This window comes from Falco peregrinus, chromosome 8, assembly GCF_023634155.1.
Source record: "Falco peregrinus isolate bFalPer1 chromosome 8, bFalPer1.pri, whole genome shotgun sequence".
Lineage (NCBI taxonomy): Eukaryota > Metazoa > Chordata > Aves > Falconiformes > Falconidae > Falco > Falco peregrinus.
In genome coordinates this window covers 59,232,272-59,259,426 of record NC_073728.1, presented here as the reverse complement: position 1 = coordinate 59,259,426, position 27,155 = coordinate 59,232,272, and the positions used below count along the sequence as shown (strand labels likewise).

Below are 27,155 nucleotides of genomic sequence, written 5' to 3'. Positions count from 1 at the left end.
GCAGCAAGCGGCGCCCCCAGGCTGCGCCGAGCGGGCCCGCCATGGCGGTGGACGGCCGCGGGGGGCGGGAGCTGCTCGCCCTCATCCACCAGCACCTGCTGCGCGGCGGCTACGCTCGGGCGGCCCGCGAGCTGCAGGCGCAGACCGGGCAGGTAACGGGCAGCAAGGCCCGGGCGGGGGGGCGGGCGGCGGGGTCTCGGGAGGCCGTACTCGGAGCTCGGGCCTCGGCGGGGCCGGAGGGCCCAGGCCGCCTGTGCTCCGTCACTGGGTGCCGAGCCCGCCGTGGGCCCGTGGCTCCGCGCTGCACCCCACGGGCTGGCCTGGCCCGGCCCGGAGGGGTTTCCCCCGGTGCCGCGGGAGAAGGGCTGAGGTCGGCCGCCGGGCAAAGGCGTCCCGTAGCCGGGGAGCAGCTGCCTCCGAACACGTGCTGCTGCGGCGGGAGCCGCGCCGGGGCCGCCGAGGGGAGGACGCGGCCCTGGGTGTAGCGGGGGCTTCGCTGGGAGCCTGTGTGCGGGAGGGGCACGTTCCCGCTTTCCTGGGCATTTCTGGCAGGGACTGTGCCGTCTCCACTTGTTTGGTGGTCAAATCTTGAAACGGGGCCGAGGTCTGACTCGTGTTCCCTCTGCTTTCACAGAAATTGCTCCCTTCCCTTGCGACCTCTCTCGAGGACATCTTTACCCACTGGGAAAAGTAAGTCGATGGGGGAAATGACTATCAAATAGATTCCAGACTGTGTTAACATCCAGGCTGCATGGCACGTGTGATCTTTATTTGCTAGAATTTCCTGTTGTCAGCGTATTTCCGATGATAACTGTGCTCAGCAGACTTTCCTCTTAGCCTCTGGTTTCAGACCGATTCGTTTCAGATGTTAAAGATTACTTTGGTTTAAAATTTCCAGAGCTTGGAGATAAGCTGTTACTCTAGTTTTGCGCAGCCGATGCTGTTCTTGCCGGTTGGGTTTACTACTGGAGTATTGTGGGGCTCAGGGTCATGCTTCACTGGAAAAAGTCTTTTCCCCAGTTCTGTTTCACTTTCTTTTTAAAGCCACGTGTTTTTCAGGAGTATTGACCCAAGAAGAGAGAATTTGAGCAGATGCTGAAATACCAAGGCTCTTACAGGGAATTAATCTTTGGCAGAGATCTGTATCTTCTGACTCAGAGGAAGTCTCTTGGTTTCAGCCTGTCCTTTCAAGCCCTTACATGTTCGGCCCCAATGCCTTCCCACGTGAAGGTCTGCAGCATGGAGCTTTCCCATCTGTGGGGTGCAATGACGTTTGCACCCACCACAGTGTGCACAGCTCGCTTTGGTTTGATGCTGGAGTGCAGCACTCGCTGCAGAGAGGCCTGGTGACAGCTACAGAGCTGGGTTATCGGGAAATCAATGGAGCTGGGCTTCTGTGCCTGTGTGAGGAGTGCTAGAGTGAAGATGCTCCTCAGTGTGGCCGTGCCAGCAGCCTCAGGAAGTGAGTGTTTGTTTCAAAGGTGTCTTCTGCTAGAGTGCCTCATGCCTTGGTGCTACCCTGATTCTTGCTCTTGTGTCTCCATCATTTTCTTACTTGAGCAGGACAAAGACTGGATCTAGGTGAGGGTGTAGAGGTATAGAAATAGGCTTGCAGTTCCTCCCTCTAACAATTTATTGCTCTCCTGGGTATTGATGATGACCTTTCTCTGCACTAGTTATCCTGGGTGCTACAGCAAACCCTTCCAGACACTATTGCTTTTAAAGCCTGGGGGGGCAACAGTGTCCTTGAATCAGGTTTAATTCCTTTCTGTGGCATCACCCTTCTGTTGTCGCCCCACCCCAGAAGTATGCCATTTATTCCTGTTCCTCTCAAGTTATGCCTGGTTTGGAGTCAACATGAGGGATGTATTGACCCGTAGCTTTATCCAGAAGGTGCCCTGCCTGGCTGGAGTGCTCTCATGTGGTTGAGCTGTGACTCTTTCGGTCTTACTGCTTCATAGGCTTTTGGCCTGAACGTGTCTTTCCTCACTGCGCAGCGGCTCTTGCCCATCTGAGTGAGGCTGTCCTACGTGCCCTCCTTCCTTCGGAAACTTCCAAAGTGAACCCAACAGTTGAGATCTGCAGTTAATGAAGAGTGGCCTCCCTCCAGGGCTGCATTTACTCTTGGAGGATGCCGGAAGGGGATGGAAGGTTGCCTGGGGGCAGGGAGAAGTTGGACCTGCTCAGCCCCAGAAGCGGCCAGAGCCCCAGTGCCTGCAGGCAGTGCTGTTTTCCCCTACATAGTACCCCTGAGCCCCATGTCACTCAACAAATTCTTACAGTGATCTGTGTTGTGCTGTCAACTACTACTGAATCAGAAAAGTGTTGCAGCATCATAGTTGCCTGTGTGGTTTGCCATATTATTTTATTAAAAGGGTTATCAGGGTAGTTAACAGAACTCTGTAATAGCAAATGTGCTTTCAGCTTAGCCTGCTTGCAAAAAACTTGCTGTTACAGCTGTGTTACTCAAACACTAATAGTAAGCACAATCTTTGCTGGACAAATTGTTAAACTAATCTTATTTTTAAATCAGATGAACACATAAAATAAGCTTAACTGGCACAAAAGTGAGGGGTTTTATTGCCAGTAATTGTGTGTCTCGGGGCTCATAAGTATTGCATGTATGAATCACACAGATGTGTGCCCAGCCAATGTTATCCTCGGAATAAAGCAAAAGTATTTCAAGTGAAAACACAGGTACATTAAAGATAACTTTAGCCACATCATCTCTTCTGGCACAGATAGGATTTGGAGCCTGGAGACCTCTTTCTCCAGCTTAATGTTTTAACCCAATTGAACAGCTTAAGTGTTTAATGCTCATGTGTGGCCTCTTCCCTTGTTTCAACACATCATCTATAGGTCCAGCCAATTCCTTTCTTAAATCTCTTTGCAATCTGACTTTTCTGTCCATTTGGCCTGTGAGCCCAAGTTCAAATGGCTTTTGCAGCCTTTAGATTTACTTTTGGCCTTGTGGAATACCAGGATCTGTTTGGGGATCACTGCCTTAACCCTGGGACTGCAGTTGTTGACTGTCTGGCTATAGCTGCCTCCTGGAGATGGAATTTGTTCTGTAGGATGCCTTTGCTCCATAGTGAACACCAGCCTGACCATACGCACTTTTAGTTTTCTGCTAAAGTGAGAAAGAGTCTGCCTAGGACACAGGGGAAAAAAAAGTCTGTGTTCAGTATCTTCTCGAGTATTGCAGGGATATACTGCCCTTGGGAGTCATGAGGAGGAGTGGAGATGTCCCTTGCAGGTTAGAGAAGCATTTCTCCCACCCCCTTAGGAGCTGTAGGGCAATGACACTGCATGTCCTTAGGCTAGAGCCTGACTTGAGAGTGGATTAATAATTGTATTCCAATTTGTCCAAGATACTTTTTCCCCCATTTTGACACAAATTCTGTTACCTCAGAACTCCATCGAATTCCAGGAGAAGAAAGGTGAGTGATGAGGAGGCAGCCATCCCAGAAAAGATCAGAGTTCCTGATCCTGTGAGCAGCTCTGAGAGCTCAGAAAAAGAAGATGATGAGAAGGAGAAGGCAAAAGCTGCGAATGGTAAGGGCCTTTCATTTCTCTGGTGTGGACAGAGTAGGACTGGAGGCTTTTGTAAGAGCAGCCTGACTTGCTTGGCTAAAGAAAATGCTTGTAAAGTGATGGCTATTCCCTTGTGCTCTCAGAAAAGTAAGACAACTAATTTAGCACCCCCTTCTCATGTGGAGTTTCTGAGGAACATAAATACCTGCTGAAGCTAAAAAAAAAACGGTTACAATTCATTGGGGAGGGATGGGTGTTGCTTGGATGAAGCCTTGGGAACCTAACGCTGCTCACTGTGGAGCACCTTCTAGTTGGTCCCAGGTGGGTGCTGGGCCAGAAAAGGCAGGCCTGTTTCATGGATGAAGGAAGGACTTGTTAGTTCGTCTGGAAAGCCAGTGCCTTCTGTCTGAGGTGGGGATAAATCCCTAGTGCAGCTGATGTAGCAGGCATTGGCTTGCGTAGTCTAACAAAAACCTATGTGTCTTATAAATTTTGGGTCAGTCTCTCTGCTGTAGACCGGCCCTTGGAAACGTGCAGATCTTGCCAGTTTCTTTGCCTTGGTGGTGGGGAGAAGAGTGGGGTAGAGGAGCAAAGCACTTGCCTGTCACAAGGGCAGCAGTGGTGGTGTTGGGGTGGCTGTGGAGAAGGGACCTTACCCTGCCTGTTGAAGCCTTTCTGCAAACCAGAGGCCATCTTGATGTGAGGTGCGCTCACATGATTTCTCTTTGGCTCTCTTTTGTGCAGCAGCCAGCCTCTCTCTGGCCACAAACTCAGTAGTGAACGTAGAAAGCACTGAAGGTGATGATTCCTCGTCAGAAGATGAGACACCAGCTGGAAAAGGTGCAGTTACGGTAAGGCAGTTCTTTCCTTGCGTTTGAAGATTGATAGTACTCTTGAGGCCAGGACTGTCCCAGACTGGCATGTGTAGAATTGTGGCCTGGGGTGGCATTAATATTTAAATAACCCTCCTATGCTGGCATAAGCCTTCTCTTAGATATCTGTCCCCCAAGTGCTTCCCTAAAGAGCTCTATGGCTTGCCCAGCTGCTGGATTGCTGTTTAAGGTATGTTGCGTCCAGTTTAGTCCCTCATCTGTCTGTAAGCTTCTAATTTATTTTGTTTCCTGTAGGTGACACCAGCTGTGGTGACTGGCAAAGCTGCTAACTCCTTGCGTTCTCCTAACAAACCGGCTGCCCCAGCAGGCAAAACAGCAGTGCTGCCTGCTGCAAACAGAACTGTGGTCTCAAATAAGCAGCAGCCCAATGTGCCAGCTGTGTCTGCAGCTCCAGCCAAGGCTGGGCAGAAACTGCCCAGTCCTGGGAAGCCCAGACAAACTGCAACAGCCGTGGCCAAAGTAGGTCAAAGCAAAGCACCGGTAATGACCAAAGCACCAGAAAGCAGCAGCAGCAGCAGCAGCTCCTCGTCAGAGAGCGAGGAAGAAAAAGAGATGCCGACTGCAAAGGCCCCAGCCCCCAAAGTGGGTAAGGAGCCTTCGGGGTGTGGTAAATGCATGTGTGCTCCAGCTTTGCTGCGAATCAGGTCTGAGCCATGCCTTCAGCATGTTCCTTTCAGCTCCCTTGCTGGAAAGCTTGGTGACGCTTGTTCCTTGGGGAGGCTGTGAGAACACTGCAAAGCAGCCAGCTCCGGAGCTCTGTGGGATGAATCCAGCATGCTTGCTCCCATTTCAGGCAGCAGATTCTGTGCTAAGATGTCTGGCAGCACCTAGCACTACAGGGTTGGAGATAACAGCATAGCCTTTCTGGAGGAGATGCAGTGTTAATACTGCAGATGCTTTCAGCTGTTTGAAAAGTCACTGCAGCATCTTCTCTTTATTCCCAATTGCAAAGCAATTGGTTCTGGCTTTTGAAGTCTTTAGGGAAATCTTTTACTGCTTTGAAGTGTGTGTGTTGGGGGGTGATGTGAGGGATAGATCATAGAAGCTCTGAAAATGGTCCTTCTCTTGGATCTTTTCCAGAGGAGGTCCAGCCAGGCTGGATGCCCCTGCAGGGAGCTATGTGTGGCTGGGCAGCTCCCAATAGGGTCAGAAGGTGGCCAGGAAGGATTTCCCATCTCTGCCTGCACTCGGGGGAGTGGTGCTTGTGGGCCAACATTTGTCTGGAGAAGCTGTTCCCAGCAGGCTATTGACGCTTCCAGGAGGGCTAGGCCCTCTTTTCTGCAAATCCCCTTAGCCCTTTTTGCTGCTTGTTTTGTTTTCCTCACTTCAAAAGCTGCATTAGCATCACACTCTGGGAGCTCAGAGCAGGCAGCAGCTGTGGCATCTCCTCGTTTGTGTTTCAGAGCTGAAGCAGGCAGCTGGGGCTGCTGAGAGCAGCAGTGAGGAATCAAGTGATGAGACATCCTCTGAGGAGGAACCTGCAACTCCAGCAGTCCAGGTAACCTTTCCAACCCAAGTTCCTTGTCTCTACAAAATCACTTCTCTTCCCCTGAAGGAAAGTATTCTGACAAAACCCCATTTCTTGAGTGTGTAAGGTCCTCAAACCCAAGGCCAGAGAAATGTGCTGTGTGGCTGAGAGTCCCGCTAACCCCTGCCAGCTATTCCACTCCTGCTCCTTCTAGTGCCTGAAGTTGAGGGAGATCCTTTGAGCTGTAGGAGGTGATTGGTGTACAATTCCACAGATGTAGTCAGGCAGTTTATGGAGAAAGTGGCTTCTTGCAGGTACTCCACAGCCCGTGGATCTGAACAAGCCTGTCCTGGTCAAAGTTAGCAAGGTAGCATTGTTAAAAAAGATTCCACGCAGTTACAGCTCTTAATTGGTTTCTTCTAAAGTTGTTTTCTGGTTCTCCTGTTCTGTTTTGTTCCCCCTGTTCCCAGGTAAAGCCAGCTGTGAAAAGTGCACCTGCTGCTCCAGTGTCCCTCAGGAAGAATGCACCGAGGCAAGTGGTGCAGGCACCAAACCAAGCCAAACCCGCATCCACAACGGTTCCTGGGCCTGCAAAGCCTGATGATACATCAGAGAGCAGTGACTCCTCAGACAGCGAAGATGAGGAACTTCCATCAATAACCCAGGTGCGTCTATCTGAGACTGTCTCTCTTTGCATGCTTTTCCAGGGCTAGGAATTGCAGTGAAAAGAAAATTTTGTAAATAAATGTAATATATAGCGAAGTCATCTTGGGGGTGGGAGGAAAGAGGCATGGGCTGTTTAAATCACCTCACCTCACTTTCTTTGTTCTGAGCTTTAATCAAGCCACTGTGCCTTTCTTAAACATTTCCGTCAGTACTTTTAAATAAAAAAAAAAACAAAAAAACCAGCAATTCTTTTCCCACCTGAAGAGGTAAATTGGCATGGTTGAATTTACCTCTCAGCTATAAATTGCCATAAATAGTGTCTAATTTGTTGGAACTGTAGTGCAGCTTAGCTTCCCTGCTGTGGAGAGTACAAAATGCTGCAGTGTACTTCACTGGAGGGGACTGGTAGTATCAGCAGGCTGATGAAGAACGTCTGGTCCTGCTTTCTCATCTTGGGAGACTATCCCCACGCAGCTAGATGAAAGGATGCCTTGTGTCCTGCTAGCTGCTAATCTTCCTCCAGCATTTGCCTTTCCCAGGGGGCTCTGAAATCTCTTCCCTTGATTATAGTCTGAGCAAATGAATTACACTGCTGAGGGATTTGCCTTGTTTTATGCTGTTCTTGTCTTGTCCAGACAAAGCCACCTCCAAAAACCCCCCAGGCCGTCCCACCCCGAGTGAAACCTACACCAGCAGCATCACCCTCTGGCAAAGTAGCTCCAGCAAAAACACTTCCAGCACCAAAACCAACAGTGCCAAAGCAGGCCAAAACCACACCGGGAAAGACTACTGCTCCCGTGAAGCCTGCTGAAGGTATGAAGTCAGAGGAGAGCTCTGACTCCTTGAGCAGTGAAGAGGAGGATCTCCCTGTGCCCGTAAGCCAGAAGGTAAGTGATGGCACATTCAGCTCAGTGCCAGGAAATGGGATATGCAAGACAATTGTTTAGCCCTTAAATGCTACTACTGATCTCCTTGAACAGCAGCAGCATGTAGTATGTTGCATCTCAGTCCCTTAGAGAGGAAGATCTTTCTTTCTACTTGGAGACAAATACAGCCCAGCTCTTCTCACCTAGCTGTACCAGAGGAGGATGGTGGGTAACCTCTCGGATACCAACTGTTTCACCCCATGCCTGCCTTGCCCCTCTGGAGTGGGCCTGGTGTGCAGTTCACAGGTAGCTTGGTCTTGGCTCTTCTGTGAGGGTTTGTTTAGACCTCTCTTGACAGAAGGACCGTGAACTCAGGCTTAGGTGGCTGAACTTGTAGGGAAACAAATCCCTTCCTGTGAGCATCCTTAAACATATTGTGTGACACCATTTGCATTAAGCTGCAGGGCCTTTCAGAAAGTGCCCTGAAAGCAGTGTTTTGGAGATGGCAGCTATTATCTGCAAGGGAAGAAGGGAAGCCGGGGGCAGAGCCTCACGTGTCCTTGCCAAGGAGGCTCTTTGTCAACACGTCCTTTCACTATTGACAGGCAAGAGCCAGAGAGGCTCTGCGTTTTTGTCTTTATAGCCTTGGTCTGCTAAGGTGGGTGGAGGGGGACGCATCTCCAACAGTTGGCTCTGTGCTGCTCTCTTCCTGCGTGACTATATGTGAAGATTCAGCTCTGGGCGGCAGGAGCAGCTATTCTGATAGCTGTGCCACAGAGTCCCACTGTAGAACTATCGAGACTCATTCATTGCAGCAGGGTTATAGGTGAAGGATGTGCCGGGGTAGGTTTGTTTCCCGCTGGCCAGCGTTGATTAGAAGCTGGCAGCAAGAGGTAGCTGTCTTGCTGGTGGCTATTTAACCACTTCAGCATCTTTCCTCTTGCAAACTGGTGATTACCCCTCAACAGCCACAGTAAGCAAGAAAGAGCTTGTCATCGAGGGAGCTCTATTTTTGCCAAACAGGCTGTTTCTTCCTGTGTTAGTAGCCTACAGGCAGAGACCACGAGTGAAGCCTGAAGATAAACCATTAGGCTCAGCTGTTGTCCACAGTCCTGTCCTCCCAGTCAAACTCTTCTTAGCTCATCCTCACCATCTGCTACTTGGGCATATGCTAACCACTGAGTTACTGTATCCTGCAACTTCCTCTGGCTTCTGTGCAAGATCCAAACAGAACAGAGCGTTGGAAGCTGCTTCATCTTTCCCTGTGGGGGTGGATTAGCACAATTAAAATGAACATCATGCCTAAATTGAACTGCTTAATTGGTATGTTTACCCCTGAAGACTCAGGAATATTTAGTCAAAGAAGTTGACAAGGTGTTTGCATATTTTGGGGATGAAGGATGGTGATGGGGGACAGTCTGGATTGACCTTGAAGATGCTATGAGCTACTTTTCTTTTGGAACTGCTAATTCTGCTGTTTCCTCTTTCCTGGATGTTTTGGGCCAAAGATGGCACTGAAGCCCTTTATGGACAGGCTTTGGCTTCTGCTTACCAGGACTGGGTATGAGATGCACCTGCGTGTGTTGGGAACGTGTGTCTTCCTTGTGCATCCCAGGAAAACCTGTGCAGGCTGGACTGGTAAAAGTTGTGCCTGCAAGTTTTTATCTCTGACCACAGGCCCTGGTGGTGAGAAGCCAAATCTTCCAAGAGATGGAGGATCCCTTTCCCTCCCTGAACCTTGTCCCCACTCCCTTGCAGGTTTCATTTGTACCTTTGCTGTGTTGTGACACAGCTGAGATACTGGTCCCAGTCTTGATACGCTGGCAGTGCTTCTGCAGTGCACAGGCAGCTACGGAGTGTGATTGTTAAAACACGCTCAGCGCACGTGGCTCAGCGTTGTTTCCCCCCCTTGTCATGCAGTGCTGCATGATGCAAATGGTCTCAGCAGAGTGGCAGTGGGTTGTGTGGGAGCTGAGTCATTACACTTGTACCGAGGTGCAGGCAGCTCTGGGTTTGGGGGCTGGAGAGGGAGCAGGAAAGATAATTTCCTCTTGAATTATTTCCCTCCCTTCTGAGTTACTTTGGTACCTATGACTCTTTAAGTTGTCAGAAGCTCTCTGCCTGTGTTACCCTGCTCCCCAAGTGTAACTCAGCCTTGCTGCTGGCTGGATCCCACCTGGGGCCACACCATAGGACATGGCGGCTGTCAGGCATCTGGCAGTGACCAAGGTGAGGTGGGTGGAGGGATCTTGGCCTTTTCCCAGGAAGATCTGAGGAGTCCCAAGGCTCTGTAAAGCTTGTGGTGGTTTCTCTGTGAATGTAGTTAAGTTCTTTCTGTGTCAAGATGCCTCTGTGTGGCAGCTCTTTCCCAATCTCTTGCTAAGTTAGGAAACAAAGCAGTCCTCATGCTGTGCATCTGAGTAGGGAGAGAAGCCAGTCCCATTGCTATGAAGGTCTTAAAAATGAGCGAGTGGGGCCTGATCTCAGTAGACTCTTTGCTTGCACAGCAGTGCTTGGGAGCAGAGCTAGCACGTTCGAGTAAAGTGTGTGAATTCTTGTGTCTGCTTCAAGTAGTTCTCTCTTCAGCGTTGCAAATCTGGCCTCTCTCCTGGGGAGGTAGTGACTCACTGGTATCAAAACAAAACAGACAAGTGAGGCTTGCAATCCCCCCTCTCCAAGTGCTTGTGGAGGTTTCTGTTTCTCTAAGCAGAGTCAAAATGTGCTTGGCTTCTTTGAAGAGCTGTTCTGTAATGGAATAAACATGCAGATGCTGTTGTCTGTTTAGTGTTTGGCTTGGAGATGATAAACACTGGCCCAGTGGCAGCCCTTGGTGGGGCAGTGCCAGGAAGCATGGTAAGATCCGTTTCCCTGGGAGGCTGCTAGGCTGGTGCTTTCGGTTCCCGGCCAGGAGCAGCCCCCAGGAGAGGTGGCACTGCTGAAGTCTTCCTGGTCCACTGCCGTGGGGTGGGAGGGTATCACTGTGTTAGCAGCGTGGCGGGGTTGGGAGAGGGGTATGACGGGCTGCATAGCCAGGCAGGAATCTCTCTCACCTTCTTGTGGGAGACCTGGAGATGGAGCCCTGGGGCAGGCTGCTGTCACATGCAGGTTGGATGCGGTCTGCCTGCCCTGGCGAGCGTGATGTACTCTTTGGCAGAGCAGCCTGGAGATGAGCGATGAGTAGAGTAAACTGAGTAGGTGCAGAGCACTGCGAGCCTGGAGAATATCTGCGGGTGGCAAAGTTACCAGATCTCTCGGCAAGCTCTCCTTCCGCCACCACAAGCCTTCAGCAGTGTGTTGGAGGGGTTATCTGCATCCCTTGGCCCAAGCAGGGGGAGGGGCAGGGAAGAGATAGTCTCACCTGGCAGTTGTGTATCTGGTGCTGTGAGAACTGTGGCTTCCTAGTGCTGATACACCAGTTGCTTGTGCCAGTGGCTTGTGGCCTGTCCTGGGACATCACAGTGTTGGCACATGCTGTAGAAAGGCACAGTCCAAATGAGTTGCAGGGTTTTTTGTTGTCTGGAGATTTCTAAATTCTGAGACTTGTTGACAGATCAGTTTCCAAGGTGGGTCCCAATCTTGTCTTTGTCTGCCTTCTGTGTTCCCAAACGCTTGTTTCAGCCCCTGTGTTGAGCTCTCCAGCAGCTCTAGGATCTGGTATTGTCTCTGAATCTTACAAGTGTTTTGGCACGAGGTTTCCCAGCTCCTGCTGATTCCCCAAGGCTGCAGGGAGGTCATGCTTAAATAAGAGGCTTACTTGAAATGGGTGTCTTGGGGTTGCAGTGCTTCTTCCTGTCCAGCCAGTGTCTTGGGCTCAATAAGGAATTGCTGTTATGAGCTTATGAGCATTGTTATCTCTGCAGGCTCTTGTAAAACACACTCGGGCTTCCTGTCAGAAGCATATTGCTAAATGCAGTGGTATGTGTCTTCAGCAGCTCAATCCAGGCAGTAACTGAAGCCCCTTCCAATCTTGACACGCCAAGGTTGGAGTGAGTGTTAGTAACAGCTGTGTTAGGTTAAAACAAAACCCAGCTTGAGCTGAAACTGCACTTAAACTCCTAAACAACACCTGTATTAATACCACATTTCTGGGCTTGTGTTTCTTTGTTAAGAGGTTAACAGAACAGCCTGGGCCTCTTCCCAACCCGAGCCAGGCTGCCAAAGCTAGGCCGCCTGAAAAAGCAGTGGGAAGCATCTTGAAAACCCAAGCCTCAGAAAGTGGGAGCAGTGACTCGTCTGACAGTGAAGAGGAGTCCCCTGCAGCCCAGACAGAGCCTCCACAAGCTGGTAAGTCTTCTGATAGGGGCCAGGGCCCCTCACCTGCATCCTTGCGGGTTTACTTCTCTCCCTTGTACATAGAAATGCCCAGCCTGTTGTCATAGCTCCTGCTCTGTGGACAGTCACGGAGAGCAGCTCTTTCTCAGTCTCTTATGACAATCTCTGATGCTTTTCCTGCAGTGGAAACCAATGCTGTACCCCAGTCAACAAATGTGAAGAAGGCACCAGCTCCAGCCCCAGCCCCTCCACCAGTGGACAGCAGCGATGATTCCAGCCAGGAGTCAGATTCAGAGGAGGAAATAGTCCCCCCTTCTCAGGTAAGGAGCCACTGACCGTGGATGCTTTTAGTCCTGCATGCTTAGGAGGTCTCAGGACTTGTGAGGTGGTAGTTGGGTGGGTGATGAGCAGTGCAGAGAGGAGCCCTCCCATTAGCTGGACCAGGTTTTCTTGGCAGCGGTGTCCCTGGGTCTCGCTGACCCTGGCTCTGGGTACACATCTCTGCCACAGCAAGCTTGCAGTGTGTGAGAGCAGTGGAGCATGTGAATGTTCTGGCAGGAACATGAATAGATGTATGAGCCCAGACCTCCTCTGGGACTCTGTCCCCTCTGGCCTACTCGAGGGAGTTAGACTGCAAAATTCTTGCAGGCAGAGTCTTTTCATGAGCTGGGTGCCTCCAAGGCAACCCACCCCCTGGTTTCTCCCAAACCCCTGGGTGCAGCTGGAGCTCTCTGGACTCCCCTTCCACAGTCCTTGGGAGGCTGGATGGATCTGCCCTGAAGGGTAGCACAGTAGTCTTGCTTCTTTTAAGCTAGTGGGGCCAGACCCCTGCCTTGGAGAAGGGAGGTGGCCCCGTATCTGTGCCGAAGGCGCTGCTGAGTGTCATGGAGTCAATCCCAGCTCTCTCACCTTGAGTCTGCTCACTGCTCTTTGTGTCTCCGTGCCAAGTCCCATAGGGCTGTGGCTGAGCTCCCTAGGGCCTGAGTTGCCTCTCTGTGAAGCTGGCTCGGGTGTTGCTGCTGAGCCCGAGAGAGAAACCACATGGAGAAACGTTGATTGAGGAATGTGGCTACCGTTCCTACATGGTGATGGCTTGGCTCTGTGCTGAACCCAGGGCTTAGTGGCCAAGTGTACTTCTTGTCCTGCACATACGCATCCCCTGTCTGGCCAGCACCCTTGCTGGGAGAAGGGAATTACGTGCACTCAAGGAAACTCTTCCCCATGTTGGCCTGATGCTGTGGCCAGCGGAAAGGCTGTCTCCCCCCACGTGGCAGGCAGGCAGCCTGAGCAGCCCTTGATTAAAGCACGTTTATAGTACTAAGATTGTATAAAATAATGCAGTTGCTGTAACGAGCTTTGTGCAAGACGGCTGAGCTCTCACGTCAGATCAGCGACTCTGCATGGTGGAACGTTGCCTTCCTTTCTGAAGGCCAGATGTGTGAGAGAAATGTCAGCCCACAAAGGCCCAGCTTGTCAGAGATCTGGAGAGGGAGGGCTGCTCACGTAGCCTCGTTTGTAACACAAACCAGGAGGCTGAGCACTACATTGGTCTTGCTCCCTCCTCTGCTGGCATTTGTGTCTTGGACCTGATGTCATTGTCTGAATTTCCATGACCCTGGCTCTTCTATTTTTAACCCCTCTTTACATTTAGTTTGATGGGAGGTTCCAAATGTGAGGCAATAAAATTGCTTCTTGTTAATTTGCTCTCTAATCTGTGGCTTACTTGTGGACCTGAAGGCAGATTTGCCCTGTGGTTGGTGTCTTTGCTTTATCTGTGCGCCAATTAACTCTCAACGTGTGATTTTTATAGTGTAGGAGACACCCTGCAGTCCAAGTGCCTGCTTTGCAAAGTAGGGTTTGCAACTGTAGTCTTGCTGGTGCTGCAGTGGACAGGAATCTCTCAGCCTGCAAGCACATCACATTTTGCCTGCCTGCCCTCAGGATGTATGCCTTTGGGGCGCTGAGCTAATGCTTTAGGCTCAGAGGAGACAGAGCTGGCCTGTAAGGGGGAAAAAAAAATAATCTCATCCTTTGTGCTGTGCTGAAAATGATGGAAGGGCTCAGGAGTTAGTGGTGAATTGGTGTATGCTTCTGTCTCTCTTCCTTCCGAGTTGTGCTCTATCCTAATTTTATTTCTCATTTGTTTTAGAGTCTGTCCCAGCAGAACGTCAAAGCAGCCAAGGTTTTGAGCACAGTGACTGCCAAGGCTAATGCCACACTGCCTTTGGGGAAGGGGATAAAAGCGCCTGCTGTCCCTCCAGTTAGCAGAGTGTCTGAGAACTTGAAAAGTGATGCGCTGGCAGAAGAGGTAATGATGGAGGAGACTAAAGTGGGGAGCTTCCCTGGGGAGAGTGGGCCAGTGGGTCTTCTGGAATTTGAGACTGGTGCAGTGTCCCCAGCTGAGGAAGCATGGTCGTGGAAGAGGGGGGACGGGGGCTGCTCTATTTTAACCACTGTTACTGCACCATAAGGAGAGGCAGTTGAGCAGAGGGTAGCTCTTGTGCCTGTCTTGTTCCTGCCTCCCAGCTAGCAGGCTGGTTTCTTCCTTCTTTTATGATGGCAGTGCTCTGTACAGTTAGGAGTTCTCTGCTTGGCCACAGATGCCTGCTTCATCTGTGGGCCAGGGGGAGATGGGATTTCTGTGCCCTGTTTGAGAAGTTCTTGGGCTAACCTTGACACAGACTGAAGCAGTACGGCTGAAGAAAGGCTGAGGTGGTCCAAGCTCTTCTGCTCTGAGCTGCTTTGTATAGTTCATGGGCATGAGCAGTTCCTTTCAGATGCACTTTGTCTTCCTCACCCTAGGTCCCCACTCTTCCTTGCCTAAAGCAAACTGTTCCTGTGGGAGAAGCTTCTCCAGCTAATACTGCCACCCCGCAGGCTGCTTCACTTCTGGGAAGTCACACTGCAAAGTCAAGGAAGCCAGGCCTGCAGCCAGCACAGGATGCCCAGCTGAGCCAGGCTGCCCTGCCCACCCAGGCAGAGGAGACCTCGGGCAGTAGCAGTTCCTCAGACAGCAGCGACGAGGAGATGCCCAAGCAGCCCCCCAAACCTGGTCAGTTCTCACAAAAAGATGTTCTCAGTGCTGCTGGCCAAGCCAGGGTGGGGACAGCATTTTGTTACGCCATGGGAGGTGTGTCACTTTAACATGGTGTTTGGAGAGGGATTCCTCCTTTCCCACTTGGCAGAGCACTCCCCTTTCTTTGAAGGCAGAAGGCCTTTTGGTGGTGGCTGGGTGAGTGAGCTCAGTCCCAGGCAGCAGTGGTGAGTTTAATGGGATGAATTCTTCTCCTCCAGCAGGCTCACTGCAGAAACCAGGAGGGACCCAGCCAGCCCACAGCTCCTCCTTGGAGTCCAGTGAGGAGAAGGCAATGTCGCAGGTATAGTGCCTGAGCAGTCTGGGATCCTCTCAGGTCTTGCAATTAGCTCCTAAGTAGGACAGAGAGGACTGAATTCTCAGGCGTAGCAAACAGAGTGCTGAGTGGGTTTGCCAGCACAGAAGTGGGGGGCCCCCAGTGCAGTGCTGTGAGCAGGGCCTTTTAGTGGGGGCAGAGAGAGGCTTTTGAACCTGGAATGCCTCCCCAGGCAACTGAGCCTTGTGTCCAGGGCTCATGGTGCCTTCCTCAGGAAAAGGGATGCAAGGAGGTGGTGCCTTGCAAGGGTTAAACCAGGAGAACTGGTGCACAGTGCCAACAGCAGCAGGATTTTTTCCCCAGTTTTATTTGTAACATAATCTGTGTCCAAGCCATTAAATTCCCTTTGTAAGTAACGTGCAGGGCGTGCAGCACATCTGCAGTGCATTAGCTGTGCTTGGGTGCATGCTAATGGCCAGGAGCCTAACCCAAGCCTGCTTTACTGGGCGAGAACAAAGAGGAGAACCTCTGGCCATCAGTTCTTGTGGCTGTCAGCTCACCTAGTGTCTCCCTGTGCTGGTCCTGGCAGCTGTGGCCTCTCTGCAGGGCTGGCTGAGCTGTACAGGGTCACTCCATGGGTGGCCAAAGGTGGGCCCTTCACTTGGAGGATGGGGGCAATAGCAGAGACAGATCTGTGCGTCTGGCTGTGGGAGGCTGCTCTGCTGTGGATCCTCAGTATCTCTGTGCTGTTTCAGTCCCTCCTGACAGGCTATATGGGCCTCTCCAAACCTCCAGCAGCACCCCAGGCACCAAAGACGGTTCCTCCCGAGTCTGTAGGCAAAGCCAGGCAAGGGAAAGCAGCCATGACTGCTGCAAACTCCCTCACCCAGGCCTCCGCGCAAGCAGCCCCAGCCAACAGCTCCAGCAGCGACAGCAGCGACTCTGACACAGACATCGACCAGGTGGCTGCAAACCACAAAGCAGGTGGGTCTCCTTTGACAAGGTTGGAAGTCTGCTTTGCCCAGGAGCAAATCTCTGCTGGCATGAGAGGGTGACACTGGGACAGGGCCCGCTTCCCCAGTGTGTCTCCACCGCAGAGCCCCAGCGGCATGGAGTGCTGCTGCCTTCTGCTGGCTTCCCTCAGCCATGACACAGCCCTCTCCTGGAGCACCCCTCCTGTGCTGGCTGGCTTGCAAGGCTCTGTGCTCTGTATCTTGGCCTTTTCCAGGTTCTGCTTTAACTGCAATAATTAATGCAATTAATGGGAGCAGGTAAGGCTCTCCCTGAAACTGATGCACACTGCATTGGTGTGCTGTGGTAGTGATGGCTTTTACAGAAGGTTGAACTGCTGAAGAACATCTATACGGTGCTGGTATTCAGGCCTCCCCTTGAGTCTTTCTGGGCTCTGTAGCACGTCTGGAGGGCAGAGAGGGGAAGCAAGTGGGAAGACCTATGGAGAAATTACATGTCCTGCTATTTCCCTGTTGTCCTAGTTTGTTGGCAAATCGTAAAACTCGGAGCTGGAAGCTGCTTCTGCTCTGGTGTGATCCTGGCACCTTCAGATGAGCTCTGGTCTGGCTGCGAGCTCTGGCCTGCTCTAGAGGCTCAAATGGGTCTCTTGGGTGCATCATTTAAGTTGTGCAGAGGGCTGTTGAGGAGGTCTGAACTATACGTAGGCTCAAGAAGGCCCAGGTGCTGAGCGGGTAAGCCATTCATTGTGTTGTGCCTTAACCCCAGCCAGCCACTAAGCGTGATGTAGCTGCTCACTCACTCTCCCACTGGTGGGATGGGGAGGAAAATTGGCAAAAAGGTAAAACTTGTGGGTTGAGGTAGCAACAATTTAATAATTGAAATCAAATGAAATGCAAAAATAATAATAATAATAATTATAATGAAAAGGAGAGAGGGAAGGAGGAATAAAATCCAAAAGGAAAAAAACCCCAGTGGGTGATAAACAGTACAGGGCTTGCCACCCGCTGAGCGATGCTGAGCCAGTCCCCAAGCAGTGATTGCCGGCCCAGCCAACCCCCTCTAGTTTATACACTCAGCATGATGTTCTGTGGTATGGAATATTCCTTTGACTCGTTCAGATCAGCTGTCCTGGCTGTGTCCTCTCCCAGTTCCTTGTGCCCTCCAGCCTTCTTGCTGGCAGGGCCTAAACAACTGAAAAGCCCTTGACTTAGTATAAGCATTGCTTGGCAACAGCTAAAAACATCAGTGTGTTATCAACATTATTCTCATACTAAACCCAGAACACAGCATTGTACCAGCTACTGAGAAGAAAATTAACTCTGTCCAAGCCAAAACCAGGATACATTGGTGACTGTTAACAGTGGTGGTGCTGTGGATACCCCCTCCACCTTGGGAAGTCCTTGACCTCCTGGGGGTGGTGTTCGGGGGAAGGACTGTTCTATCTGTGCTCACCCATCTTGTGCGACAGTTTCCTCTAGTCAAACAGCCAAAGCTGTTGTGGCTGTTGTCATCAGATACTTGATCTCAGGCTGAGGCATCTTTCTCTGGTTCTGCTGTAGTAGGGATAGCCAGCGGGCTTTGCTTTTGGGAGAACTGGATGCTCCTCTCTAAAGACATATTTCCATCCTCCAGTAACTCCGTAGTCTGTGTAATGAATGCTGCCTGAGCTGTCTTCTCTCTCTCATCCCTGTTTTTACAGAAAACAACCCTGCTCCAGGGCAGGAAGCCACAGGAGCCTCCAACAAAGAGAAGGTGGCCGGAAAAACGGAGCCAGGTCATGACAGCCTCAAACCTTCCCCAGTCAAAGCCCTGGCTGTGAAAGAGAATGATGTTGGGGCAAAAGGGGTACAAGTGACCCCAGCATCACATGCACTGTTGTCCATCTCACAGTCAGAGGAGCCAAGCTCAGGAAGCAAAACAGAGGTCACTACTGCCAGAGTTCCTGCAGTGCAAACACCGGAAGGGTTGGAAGTGAAGAAGAAGAAAAAGGAGAAAAAAGAAAAGAAGGAAAAGAAGAAACCTTCCTCCACAGAAGATAAGGCTGTGAAAGCATCTAAGAGCAAAGACAAAGAGAACAAGAAGCAGAAAACATCTCAGAAACGGAAACTGTCAGAAGAGGATGAGGCTGTTGGGCAGCCCAAGAAGAAGTGGAAAGCGCAGGCTAATGAAGAAGTACCCAAAAAGAAAAAGAAGAAAGCTGGTGACCTGGAGAAGCTGCCAGGCAGCAAGGAAAAGAAAAAATCGGCTAAAAGTAAGTATCCCTCACTTGGGGCTACATTTGCAGTAGGTTCTTGCAGCTGATGGCACATTCAGACTCTGGTGCAGGGCCTTGAAAGTAGCACCTGCTTTCCTGTTAGCTTCATGCTTGGCTGCCGCCTCCTTGGCCCACCTAAAGCCAATGCCAGATTTGTAACACCCCACTTCAGTGTTTTTCTGCAGTCTCCAGGATGCAAGCTGGGCTCTCCTACCCCTTTGTCCTTCATCTGGCACAGTGGGAACTGTGTTAATACTTACACTGATTCTTGCTGCTTGCAGAGCAAGCTGGTGCCCCCATTCATCATCTTTGGCATGACCTGTCCCTCCAGAACTTTCTTCTGTCCTGGCTGGAAGCAGCTGTCTAGCTGAGGGCTGGCAAAGGGTTGAGGTGAGGCTGCACTGAACCTCCTAAGGCTTCTTTGCCCCCCTGCGCTGGGCTTGAGAGAGGTCTTGGTGGTTGTAAGCTACGAGGCCTCTGTTCTGCCCACTGCGCTCTGCATGGTACCCCCGCTCTGTCTGCAGTGCAGAACAGCTCTGCTAGCCCAGCTGGCTGCCCTGGCTCCTCTGTGGCCAACACAACACGTGCTAGCAGAGAGCTAAGGTGCAATGTGGCTGGCAGAGGTCTCTGACATGCTATGGGCATGGCAGAGGAAGCCCAGCCTTCACATGTGTGGGGCTTCGTGTTAGTCAGAGCTTCCTGAACGCTGCCCCTGCTGCCAGCCTCTTTTAAAGAGACCAGCCTTGAAATCTGTGTTGTCACCTGAAGTGTCAGCCACCACTGTTACCTGGGGAGCGACAGTGCCCCTTCCTGACCCCGCCTGATCAGTGTCTGTGCTGCAGCATGGTGAGCAGCTCCTTCAGGAGATATGACTCAGGGCTGTTACTGCTGCTTTTAAACCCCTGGAGAAAAGAGGAGGATGGTACCAGCCTCCTGCTCCTTGCTCCCAGTTAAGGGTGTTTCCTGCCCCTCTTGTCTGCGTGCCTCTCTGTAAGGGTCTGTTTGCTGCCCTAATGCAAAGGCAGTTTTTAATTTGCAGCGTAGACTGCATTTGCAAATCAGAGCTGGTTCTGTGTTGGATCTTGTAGACTTTTTTTTTTTTTTTTTTTATTAAAGGAGATGGAATGGGTGGGCCAGGTCTGCTGGGGTTTCTGTTCCGCAGAGGTGCAGCCCTTCGTTGTGGGAGGCAGGCTTGTCCGTCAGCCCCTCTGTGGGCTGTTGCATGGGGGTGAGCTGGAGCTTCTTGGAGCAGTTGTGCTGACCTGAACCTTGTGTCCATTCTGTGTTAGTAGCTCCCCTTGCTCTGATTTCTGGCATGTGCACAGCTATTCCAGCTGCAAAGCGGTTCCTTGAAATGGGTGGGCAGCAGGAGGTGGAAAGAAGGGGATCCTGTGTAGTTCTGCCCACATATGTGCATGAATGGTGGGATCAAACCACGCTGTCTCAGAGGTACTGGAGAAAAAGTCCTGGGAGCAGCTGCCTTGTAGTGAGGCTCTGCCCTCATCCAGTTACTGTTCTAGAAAGCTTGCTCAGGTTCAGATGTGATGATAAAAAAACTTACTGGAGATGCTCCTACCACTCTGTGCTCCATCTCAGAGGTTAGCAATACCAGTCCCTCTCTTAGCTGACTTTTCTTTCCCTCTCCCAGAAAAAAAGACTGGAAAAGAAAAGAAGAAGAGCAAAAAGGTGTCTTCAGAAGGGGAGCCTATAGCAGATGGCTCTGTTGAGGTTCCCAAGAAGAAGAAGGTATGTGCAAGACCCTGGAAAGGGGTACCATGGGGAGAGTTGTTCTGAGCTGCGGTTGTTACGCTCATCCCTGCAGCATGCCAGGCTGGAGAGGAACAGAGCCATGTCCTGGCCTTTCTGGTAGTACGGAGGTGGCTGCAGTTAATTGTGGCTAGTCTTGACACACCATGACCTTTGGTTGCTTGGGATTGGGGTGTCTCGAAGAAGGGCTTGTTCCTGTATTGCTCCCCCAGAAGAGATCCCTTTCTCTGGAAGAGTCAAACCCAGGGGCCCTTTTGGTGGCAGAGAACCTGCCCAAGGAATAAGTGCTGCTCTTCAGCTGTCTGTTCGTCTAGTTGTTCTCAGCAGAAACTGGAACTCTTGAGGGCTTGGCAGGCTACTGCATCCCATCCCAAGAGCTAGGAAGCGGGGCAGAAGGGAGACTGTCAGATGTTCCTTGTAATGAATGTGTCCCTGTAGGGGTGGTAGCCAAGACGCATCCGTGGCCTGTGACTTTGCTGGGTCCTTCATGTTTGTGGTACAGATGATACTGATTTATTTTTCACCCTTTTCTTTTTAGAAGAAGAAAACACCCAAGCCTGAAGGATTGTGAGAAGGTACATGGCCTGTGGGGACTATCAGTTGGTACCTCTGAACGGCGGTAACCTTGGCCAAATTCGGTACTCCTGAGCCACTCTTGGGACAGCAGTGTGTCCTCTAAATGCTCACTGAGTCGGCCTGGCCTTAGATTAGAGGGCCAGGATGTGGAGTGCTGTAAGGAAAGTCATGCAGCAGTGTGCTGACTTCTTTGGATGTGTTTGACCTCAACTCTTTAGCTGCTGAGAAGTGGATGTCCAGCCTTGGACGTTGCTGTCCTCTGTCATCAGCAGAGATAAGCAGTGTCTGTCCCTGCTGACCACAGGGAGCTTGGAAAAGTAATGTGGATTAGACGGTGATGTAGACACCTGGAAATGGACCAGATGACTCTGCCCTTGCTCTGCTCAGCTGTAAGGCTGTTTATCCTCCTCCCCATCCCTAACTCTTTTAACTCCTCTCCCCAAAGGTACCGCATTCCTGTGATTAAGGATTTATGGGCGAAGATCAAACAGAAGAAAGGAAAAGGAAGCTCATCAGGAGAATTCCAACTTTTTTTTTTTAAATAATAATTTATAAGTTCTTTTAACTATGACTTTTAGAGCAGAGCAGTGTAACTTTCTGCTGCCTCCTGCCCGGGCCCAGAGATGTGTTTGTTGTCCCTCCCGATGGCTCACTTGTTGCACAAGAACTGAAGGAGGCAGTTTGACCAGAGAGGAGCCAGCTTGCATAAACTGCTTTCCTCCTAGTTGATACCCAGCCATCTCTATCTTTCTCATCACAGAGCTATATTTTTAAGAGAAACTTTTACCTTTTTTTTTTTTTTTTTTTTCTTCTTTCACCTTCTGTGATTTGTGGTGTCAGTCTTTTTGCTACTATGGAAGAGAGCTCTTGGGTTTACTTTTTATTCTAACACTCACAGCAGTGACTATTGTGTCCCTGGATTGCACTGAACCGCTGTGTCCAGCAGCTGTTCTCAGCCAAGGTGGCATAATTTTTTGTGGGTTTTTTTTATGGAATACAAAATAAAAAAAGAACGGTGAGATCTTTCTTCAGCTGCTTTCAAGGGAAGGGAGTTGACTGAGGCAGGGTAGATGCTGGGGCTGAGCCCAGGGCAGGGCTCAGTGTCTACCCAGTTCATAGAGACCACTTCAGGCCCTGGGGAAAAATCAGTTGCTTTCTGCTTCCTCCCCAGAGACAAGCAGATGCTGTTGTTCTTCTAGGATTGGTTTGTATGGTTTTTTTTAATTACTAAAGTGCTGTGTAGGGGCAGGAGCCAAGAATAGGTTTGGACATCACCCTGTTGCAGATCCACCCTGCTGCCTTGCTGGCAGCTGCTACCCTGCACCTTGTACTGGGCTTGTACCTGGTTTCCTTGCTTCCTTCTAAAGGTTTAGGAGGCGAGGAAAAAAGGGACTGGATCCCCTTGTGCTCCTCCCTCCCATGCTGTACAGCCTTGCTGCAGGCTCTGCTGTTGAGGGCAGAGGGCTCTGGCTGCCCCCTTGCACCTGCGCAACTGGGGTGCAGGAGGGACACTGCTCCCCGTACAGGGCGCAGCTCCCCAGTGCTGCGATACACTTAAAGGTGACTTCAGCCTCCCGTGCTGTGCTGGGAGATTGAACAAGTGGTAGATGAGGAATATGTATGATCCTGGGTCAGGGCACAGATGTCCTAGTGTCTTTGCCGATTTTTTTATTCCCTTTTTTCTTAAAATTCATTTCATTTACACCAAGGACAGCTGCATGCTAGTGGCAGGGCAGCGCTTGCAAATAGAGTTGTTTACAAGGCTTTCTTATTCAAAAGTTTATTTGAAATTAGCTTGTGAGACATTTCTAAAGAAACTATCAGATATATCCAGAAAAACTAGAAGTCCCTTTGACTCCAGGGTCAGCTTCTCTGCACACTTACCCACTGCTTCAGCTGTCCTCCAGCCTGAAGGCAGAAGGTGAACATGTTGCCTACAAAACTCAGCACAACAACCATCTACTCTAGTAATAACAGGGCTTCGGCCTACAGGGGTCAGTTAAGAAGCTGGTGGAGGTTGTTTTGCTGCTTTTAATGTTTATTCAGTGTAAGAAAGCATTAGTGTGCGTGCCACTGTCTGGGTGCTGCGGGATGCTGATGCGCAAAAGGGAACAGGATTTATGGGTCTGACATCATTGAAATAATTTTCCAGCCTGCTTTACCTACTCTCTGGGGGAACACTTTGTCTCCAGCACTGCTCCTGGTGGCAGCTAAGCCCCATCTGGTGCCTTACAGCAGGGGGGCACAGTCGATACCTCTAGGGACAGGGGTGTGCAGGGGTGCCCGCTGCTAATCTAATTGCCTTGGAAAAGCAATGTAAGAGCAGAAATGAAATAGAGAAAAAGAAATTTGAGCTGGGATGCTGAAGACAGGACAGGCAACAGCTGGCATCCTCTTCTATTAGGCTGTTTTAGGGGAAAGAGGAGGGAGTCATTAAGATGGGTCCAGGACTTCCCAAAGCCCAGACTGTTCTGCTGTGCCTCCATCACAGCCTCCACCTCCCCTGCGGTGCTTTGGTGCTGCCTTGGCCTCCCCCAGCCCCCCCACCTCCTCTGCCCCAGCCCTAAGGTTTCCCCTTCCCAGTCCCATAACTCTGCTTGGACTCACCTTCCTACACAGCCAGCTTGACTGCCTCCGCGCCGGAGAAGGTCATCTCCGGTTCCACAGTGGTAGCAGGGGTAGTGACTGCAGCATCATCTGCAGAGGGAGGGCAGGACATGGGTGCTGAACCCCTGGGGCTACCCCATCACGACCCCCCCTTCCAGGGCAGTGGGGCAGAGCCTGCACCCACCCAGTGAGCTGCGGCGGGGGGTGGCCATAGAAAAGTTTGACTGCATGCCTCTGCTCTAGCTGCAGCTGCCCGAGGAGGGCTGGGGTTTTTAGGGTCCCCTCCAGCCTTAACGTGCCGGCATCAAAGAGGGCTGAGGGATGCTCTACAGCTTGGGCACCCTCCTGGCAGCTCTCTTCCCTAAGCACAGGCAAAATGGGGGGCAGCGCCCATGCGTGCTGCTCATTCTCCCTGGTGACCTACCAGGGCAGTCCAGCTTTTCCCGAGTAGCGGTGCCCTCGATCCTGGTGCCATTTTTGTAGGAGCACCAGCAGTAGCCTGTGGAGGCATTGCACTGCTTGGGCAGGTAGTCGCCGTTCTCATCGCACTGCGGCTGGAAGTGACCCGGTTGGACACCCCCAGAACTGGCCTCCGCCTGGCACTTAGTTTGCACTAGGGCAGTAAAAACAAAGGGGAGACACTGTGAGCCCCCCAGGCCCTTCTGCCCGGCAGCCTCTGAGGGGTCTTCTCATCCAGAAGCAGTTAAAAGGCAAACAAGCCCCACCCCAGTGGCCTTTCTAAAGCTTTTGAGCTAGCCAGGGACGGGACAGGGACAGTGGTGCTCCAGCTTTTCAGACATTTGCTCATGCCAAATGCCCTGCAGGCAGTGGCTCTGTGATGTCCTGAAGGCCACCAACCATTCCACATGGAATGAAGAAGGAGGTCCATGATCGGGGGACGGAGGGTTTGGCTTTGGGAAGCCCCATGCTGGCACCTCCTTGGGGGGGGTGATTGCTCCCAAACATCCAGTCCCAACCCTCCCCAGGTCGGCAGCCCCCACCGCGATACCTTTCTTTGCTGCGGTTGTCTTACGCCCCTTGGGCTTGGTGTTCTTGGCCATTTCAAACAGCAGCCACTTGTGCATCCAGGATTCAAAGGACTGCAACAGGAGGAACCAGAATGTTTAACCAGCAGGTGTGTGTGTGTGTGCGCGCACGTGCACCACGTGGGAGCCATGCTGCAAGCTCCGGCTTGGGCCAAAGAAGGTTGTGAGCACCACCACCTTCCTTGAGGCAGGAGCAACCCAAGCCTGGTTCAAGCAGGACTTTGTTTTTCCAGGTGGCGATGCCCCACTGCTTCCCTGAAGTGGGGTGTTCCTGGAAGGGGAAGAGTAGGACAGCAGCAAGCACTGACCTTCCAGTCCGCATCAGTCATGGTGGTCTTCAGAGTCTTCAGGTTGTCCGCCATCATGCTGTACTTCAGCTCCGGGAACTTCTTCCTGGGGTCTGCTTGCTGCAGAGACCACCACAGTGAGACAAGGCCAAGAAAAATGAGTTGAGGGGAGGGTGAAGCTCTGCTTGTATCGGCCAGATGGACTTTGCAGGAGGCCACGAGCTCCTACAGCTCGGAGCACTCAAGAGACCCCAGACCCAGCCGAGAGACAACAAGCTGGAAGCAGAGGGTCCCACGGCCTCCCGCAGCACAGGGGGCAGGGATTGTTGGGGGAGCAGGGGACCTTACCAGCAGCAGGTGCTTCACTTGATCCTCAGTTTTGTTGCTGGCAGGAGCCATGGCCTCAAGAGAGAAGGGAAAGGGGCAGCATGAGCGCAAGGGCTGGCAGCGAGCCCCAAGGGCAGCAGGCAGCAGCTAGTGCCGAGCAGCGGTGGGCATCTCTTACCACGTCAGCAGTGGGATTGAGAGACGGGACCCTCAGCGGCATGCTCATTATGGCTATCTTCGCACCCTTGGCTGGCTTGGCGCCTGCCGAGGAAGGAGTGGTGTGAGGAGCACTGGGGTGGGGGCATCTGGGTAGGACCCATCCCCCCTCCCCAGCCAAACCCTCCCGTGCCGGTGCCCGTGGTGCTACTGACTGGCAGGCAGCTTCCTCTGCAGTGCCTCCAGCTGCAGGGTCTGGGAGGTCTTGGTCAGCTTGCTGATCTGCCCGTTCTGCTGGTAGACGAAGTAGACGGTGACAGCCTGGCCGGCGATCAGCAGTGCCACCAGGATGGAGAGCGTGGAGAGGGCGGCTTTGCTGCCCAACGCAGACCTGCGTGCAGCACACGGAGAGGGAACTCAGCCGCTGCAGGAGATGACCACGTACCCTGGATCACTGTGCCCACGAAACCCCTGGGCGGGGGCTGCACCAGAGAAAGGCAAATTCCCCTGTCGCGGGCATGCAGAAGTGAAATCTCAGCGTGAAGGTCACTCCGCATTGGGGAACCGAAACCCCCTGCAGGGGCAAGAGCGGGGGAGGCGGGGGAGGGGTACCCGAGGAGCATGTGGGCGCACGGGGGCTGCGGGCAGGGGGGCTGCCAGGGGATTTTGGGGCACAGCCTCACTCTGGGTGTTTTGCAGGATGATGAAGCCACCTGAAGCCTTGGTGGTCCTGGAGGGCAGAGGACATATCCCATGGGATGCCCAACTACACTTAATTTTTAAAGTTTTGTGCAAAAAGCAAGGGTGTGGGGCACCGTGAGTGCAGAGGCAGGCCGGGCAGGTGGCTGGCGCAGTGCTGCCATCACACTGGGATGCCGAGGCAGGGCAAAGCCCAGCGCCATGCAGCCACCTGCCATGCTGCCACAGCCTCCCCAGGCCAGATCCTGCCCCACCGGGGCGAGCGGGGCACTGGAGGGGTGCAGCGGTGCCCCAGGGAGCCGCCAGCTGCCTCTGCTGCCCGATGAGGTGCCTGCACCCATGGGTGCTGCCCTGCTGCCGGTGCTGCTGCATTTATGTCAAGAGCTGGACCTGCTGTCCAGATGTCTGCCTGGCGACTGATGATGCCAGAGCTCCTGGCCTTCTGATTGGCTGGAAATATTTGGGGACTCCCCCAAGGGAGTTGGGAGATGAGGGCTGGTTGGGACATGGGGGGTGGCCTTACAAAGCTGGCTGGCGTCTGGGACAACGTTGTGTCCCTGCCTGCCCCATAGCCACATCATCAGCCTGCCTGCCCCATGGCCCCACCTTGAGCCTGCCTGCCCCATAGCCATGCTGTTGCCCCATCCACCCCATAGCCATGACCTGAACCTGTTGCTGTGCCCTCATCTGCCCCACAGCCACACTGCAAACCTATCCACCCATGCCATGCCACACCTCCATCTGCCCCAGAGATAGTGCCCCCCCCCTCAACCCCAGAGCCACCCCATGCACCCACCCACCCCAGAGCCATCCCATGCCCCTGCCTGCCCCACAGCCACGCTCCAGCCCCTTCCACCCTACAGCCACATCATGCCCCCCTTAGCTCCACAGTGCCCCATAGCCATAACATGACCCCCACCTTCTGCCCCATAGTCACTCTGTACCTCCTTGGCCCAACTGTATCCCTTTCTACCCCATGGCCACGCAACAGCCGTGCTGTTCCCCCTCTGCCCCACATCCCCGCTTTGGCCTCCTCATCCCCCCTTGACCCCACACCCCCATGCCCCCCATCACCTCTGAGTGTCCCTGGCACGGAACACGCTGCTGCCGTGGTCGGAGATGAGGTCCCGCTGCTCCTCGGCCATGGCTCTGCTGTCGGCACCCTGATGAGCAATGTGTGCCCCGAGTGCTGTCGCTGGAAATACCCCCCCAGGCCCCCACCCTACCCTGCCACCCCCGGGGCGGGGGGGGAGCAGCAGAAAAAAGCCCCATTGGCTGCCGACACCTCCGTCACCTGTTGCCAGGCAGACATCTGCTTACCAGGTCTCTGGTCCAGAAATGATGCTGGATGTGGCTGCGAGCACCATGGCCAACTCGTGGGGCATCGCTTCCCACCCCACCGCCACAGGCTGGTC

General features: G+C 52.4%; 2 protein-coding genes across 5 annotated transcripts; one reads left to right on the top strand and one right to left on the bottom strand.

Annotated features, from left to right (window-relative positions):
* Nucleotides 1-22,952, top strand: TCOF1 (treacle ribosome biogenesis factor 1). Of its 4 annotated transcripts, none has more exons than XM_055813179.1 (18): nt 1-152; nt 635-690; nt 3,413-3,555; nt 4,279-4,385; nt 4,662-5,013; nt 5,831-5,925; nt 6,366-6,560; nt 7,197-7,448; nt 11,537-11,711; nt 11,883-12,019; nt 13,849-14,007; nt 14,577-14,751; nt 14,994-15,076; nt 15,805-16,033; nt 17,721-18,272; nt 19,924-20,021; nt 20,581-20,617; nt 21,064-22,952. In XM_055813179.1, exons 1-17 carry the CDS (start codon nt 42-44, stop codon nt 20,611-20,613), a joined length of 2,952 nt encoding a protein of 983 aa, XP_055669154.1. In that variant the 5' UTR covers nt 1-41; the 3' UTR covers nt 20,614-20,617; nt 21,064-22,952. The 4 variants fall into 4 exon arrangements, with proteins under 4 accessions (XP_055669154.1, XP_055669152.1, XP_055669151.1 ...); XM_055813177.1 differs by having other exon boundaries at nt 14,502-14,751; nt 14,997-15,076; XM_055813176.1 differs by having other exon boundaries at nt 14,502-14,751.
* Nucleotides 22,383-26,963, bottom strand: CD74 (CD74 molecule). The gene is made up of 9 exons (XM_055813183.1): nt 26,815-26,963; nt 25,257-25,432; nt 25,067-25,146; nt 24,907-24,960; nt 24,580-24,678; nt 24,235-24,325; nt 23,650-23,838; nt 23,226-23,315; nt 22,383-23,023 (listed from the first exon to the last, which is right to left on the bottom strand). Exons 1-8 carry the CDS (start codon nt 26,883-26,885, stop codon nt 23,230-23,232), a joined length of 846 nt encoding a protein of 281 aa, XP_055669158.1. The 5' UTR covers nt 26,886-26,963; the 3' UTR covers nt 22,383-23,023; nt 23,226-23,229.
* Nucleotides 26,964-27,155: the final 192 nt, after the last annotated feature.

Coding starts and splice junctions, on each gene's coding strand:
- TCOF1 (XM_055813176.1), top strand. CDS start 42: ATGGCGGTGGACGGCCGCGGGGGGCGGGAGCTGCTCGCCCTCATCCAC. Junction 5,014..5,830: donor GGCCCCAGCCCCCAAAGTGG/GTAAGGAGCCTT, acceptor TTTGTGTTTCAG/AGCTGAAGCAGGCAGCTGGG. Junction 12,020..13,848: donor AAATAGTCCCCCCTTCTCAG/GTAAGGAGCCAC, acceptor CATTTGTTTTAG/AGTCTGTCCCAGCAGAACGT.
- CD74 (XM_055813183.1), bottom strand. CDS start 26,885: ATGGCCGAGGAGCAGCGGGACCTCATCTCCGACCACGGCAGCAGCGTG. Junction 25,433..26,814: donor CGTGCCAGGGACACTCAGAG/GTGATGGGGGGC, acceptor TGCTGCACGCAG/GTCTGCGTTGGGCAGCAAAG. Junction 24,679..24,906: donor AAGTGAAGCACCTGCTGCTG/GTAAGGTCCCCT, acceptor TGGTCTCTGCAG/CAAGCAGACCCCAGGAAGAA.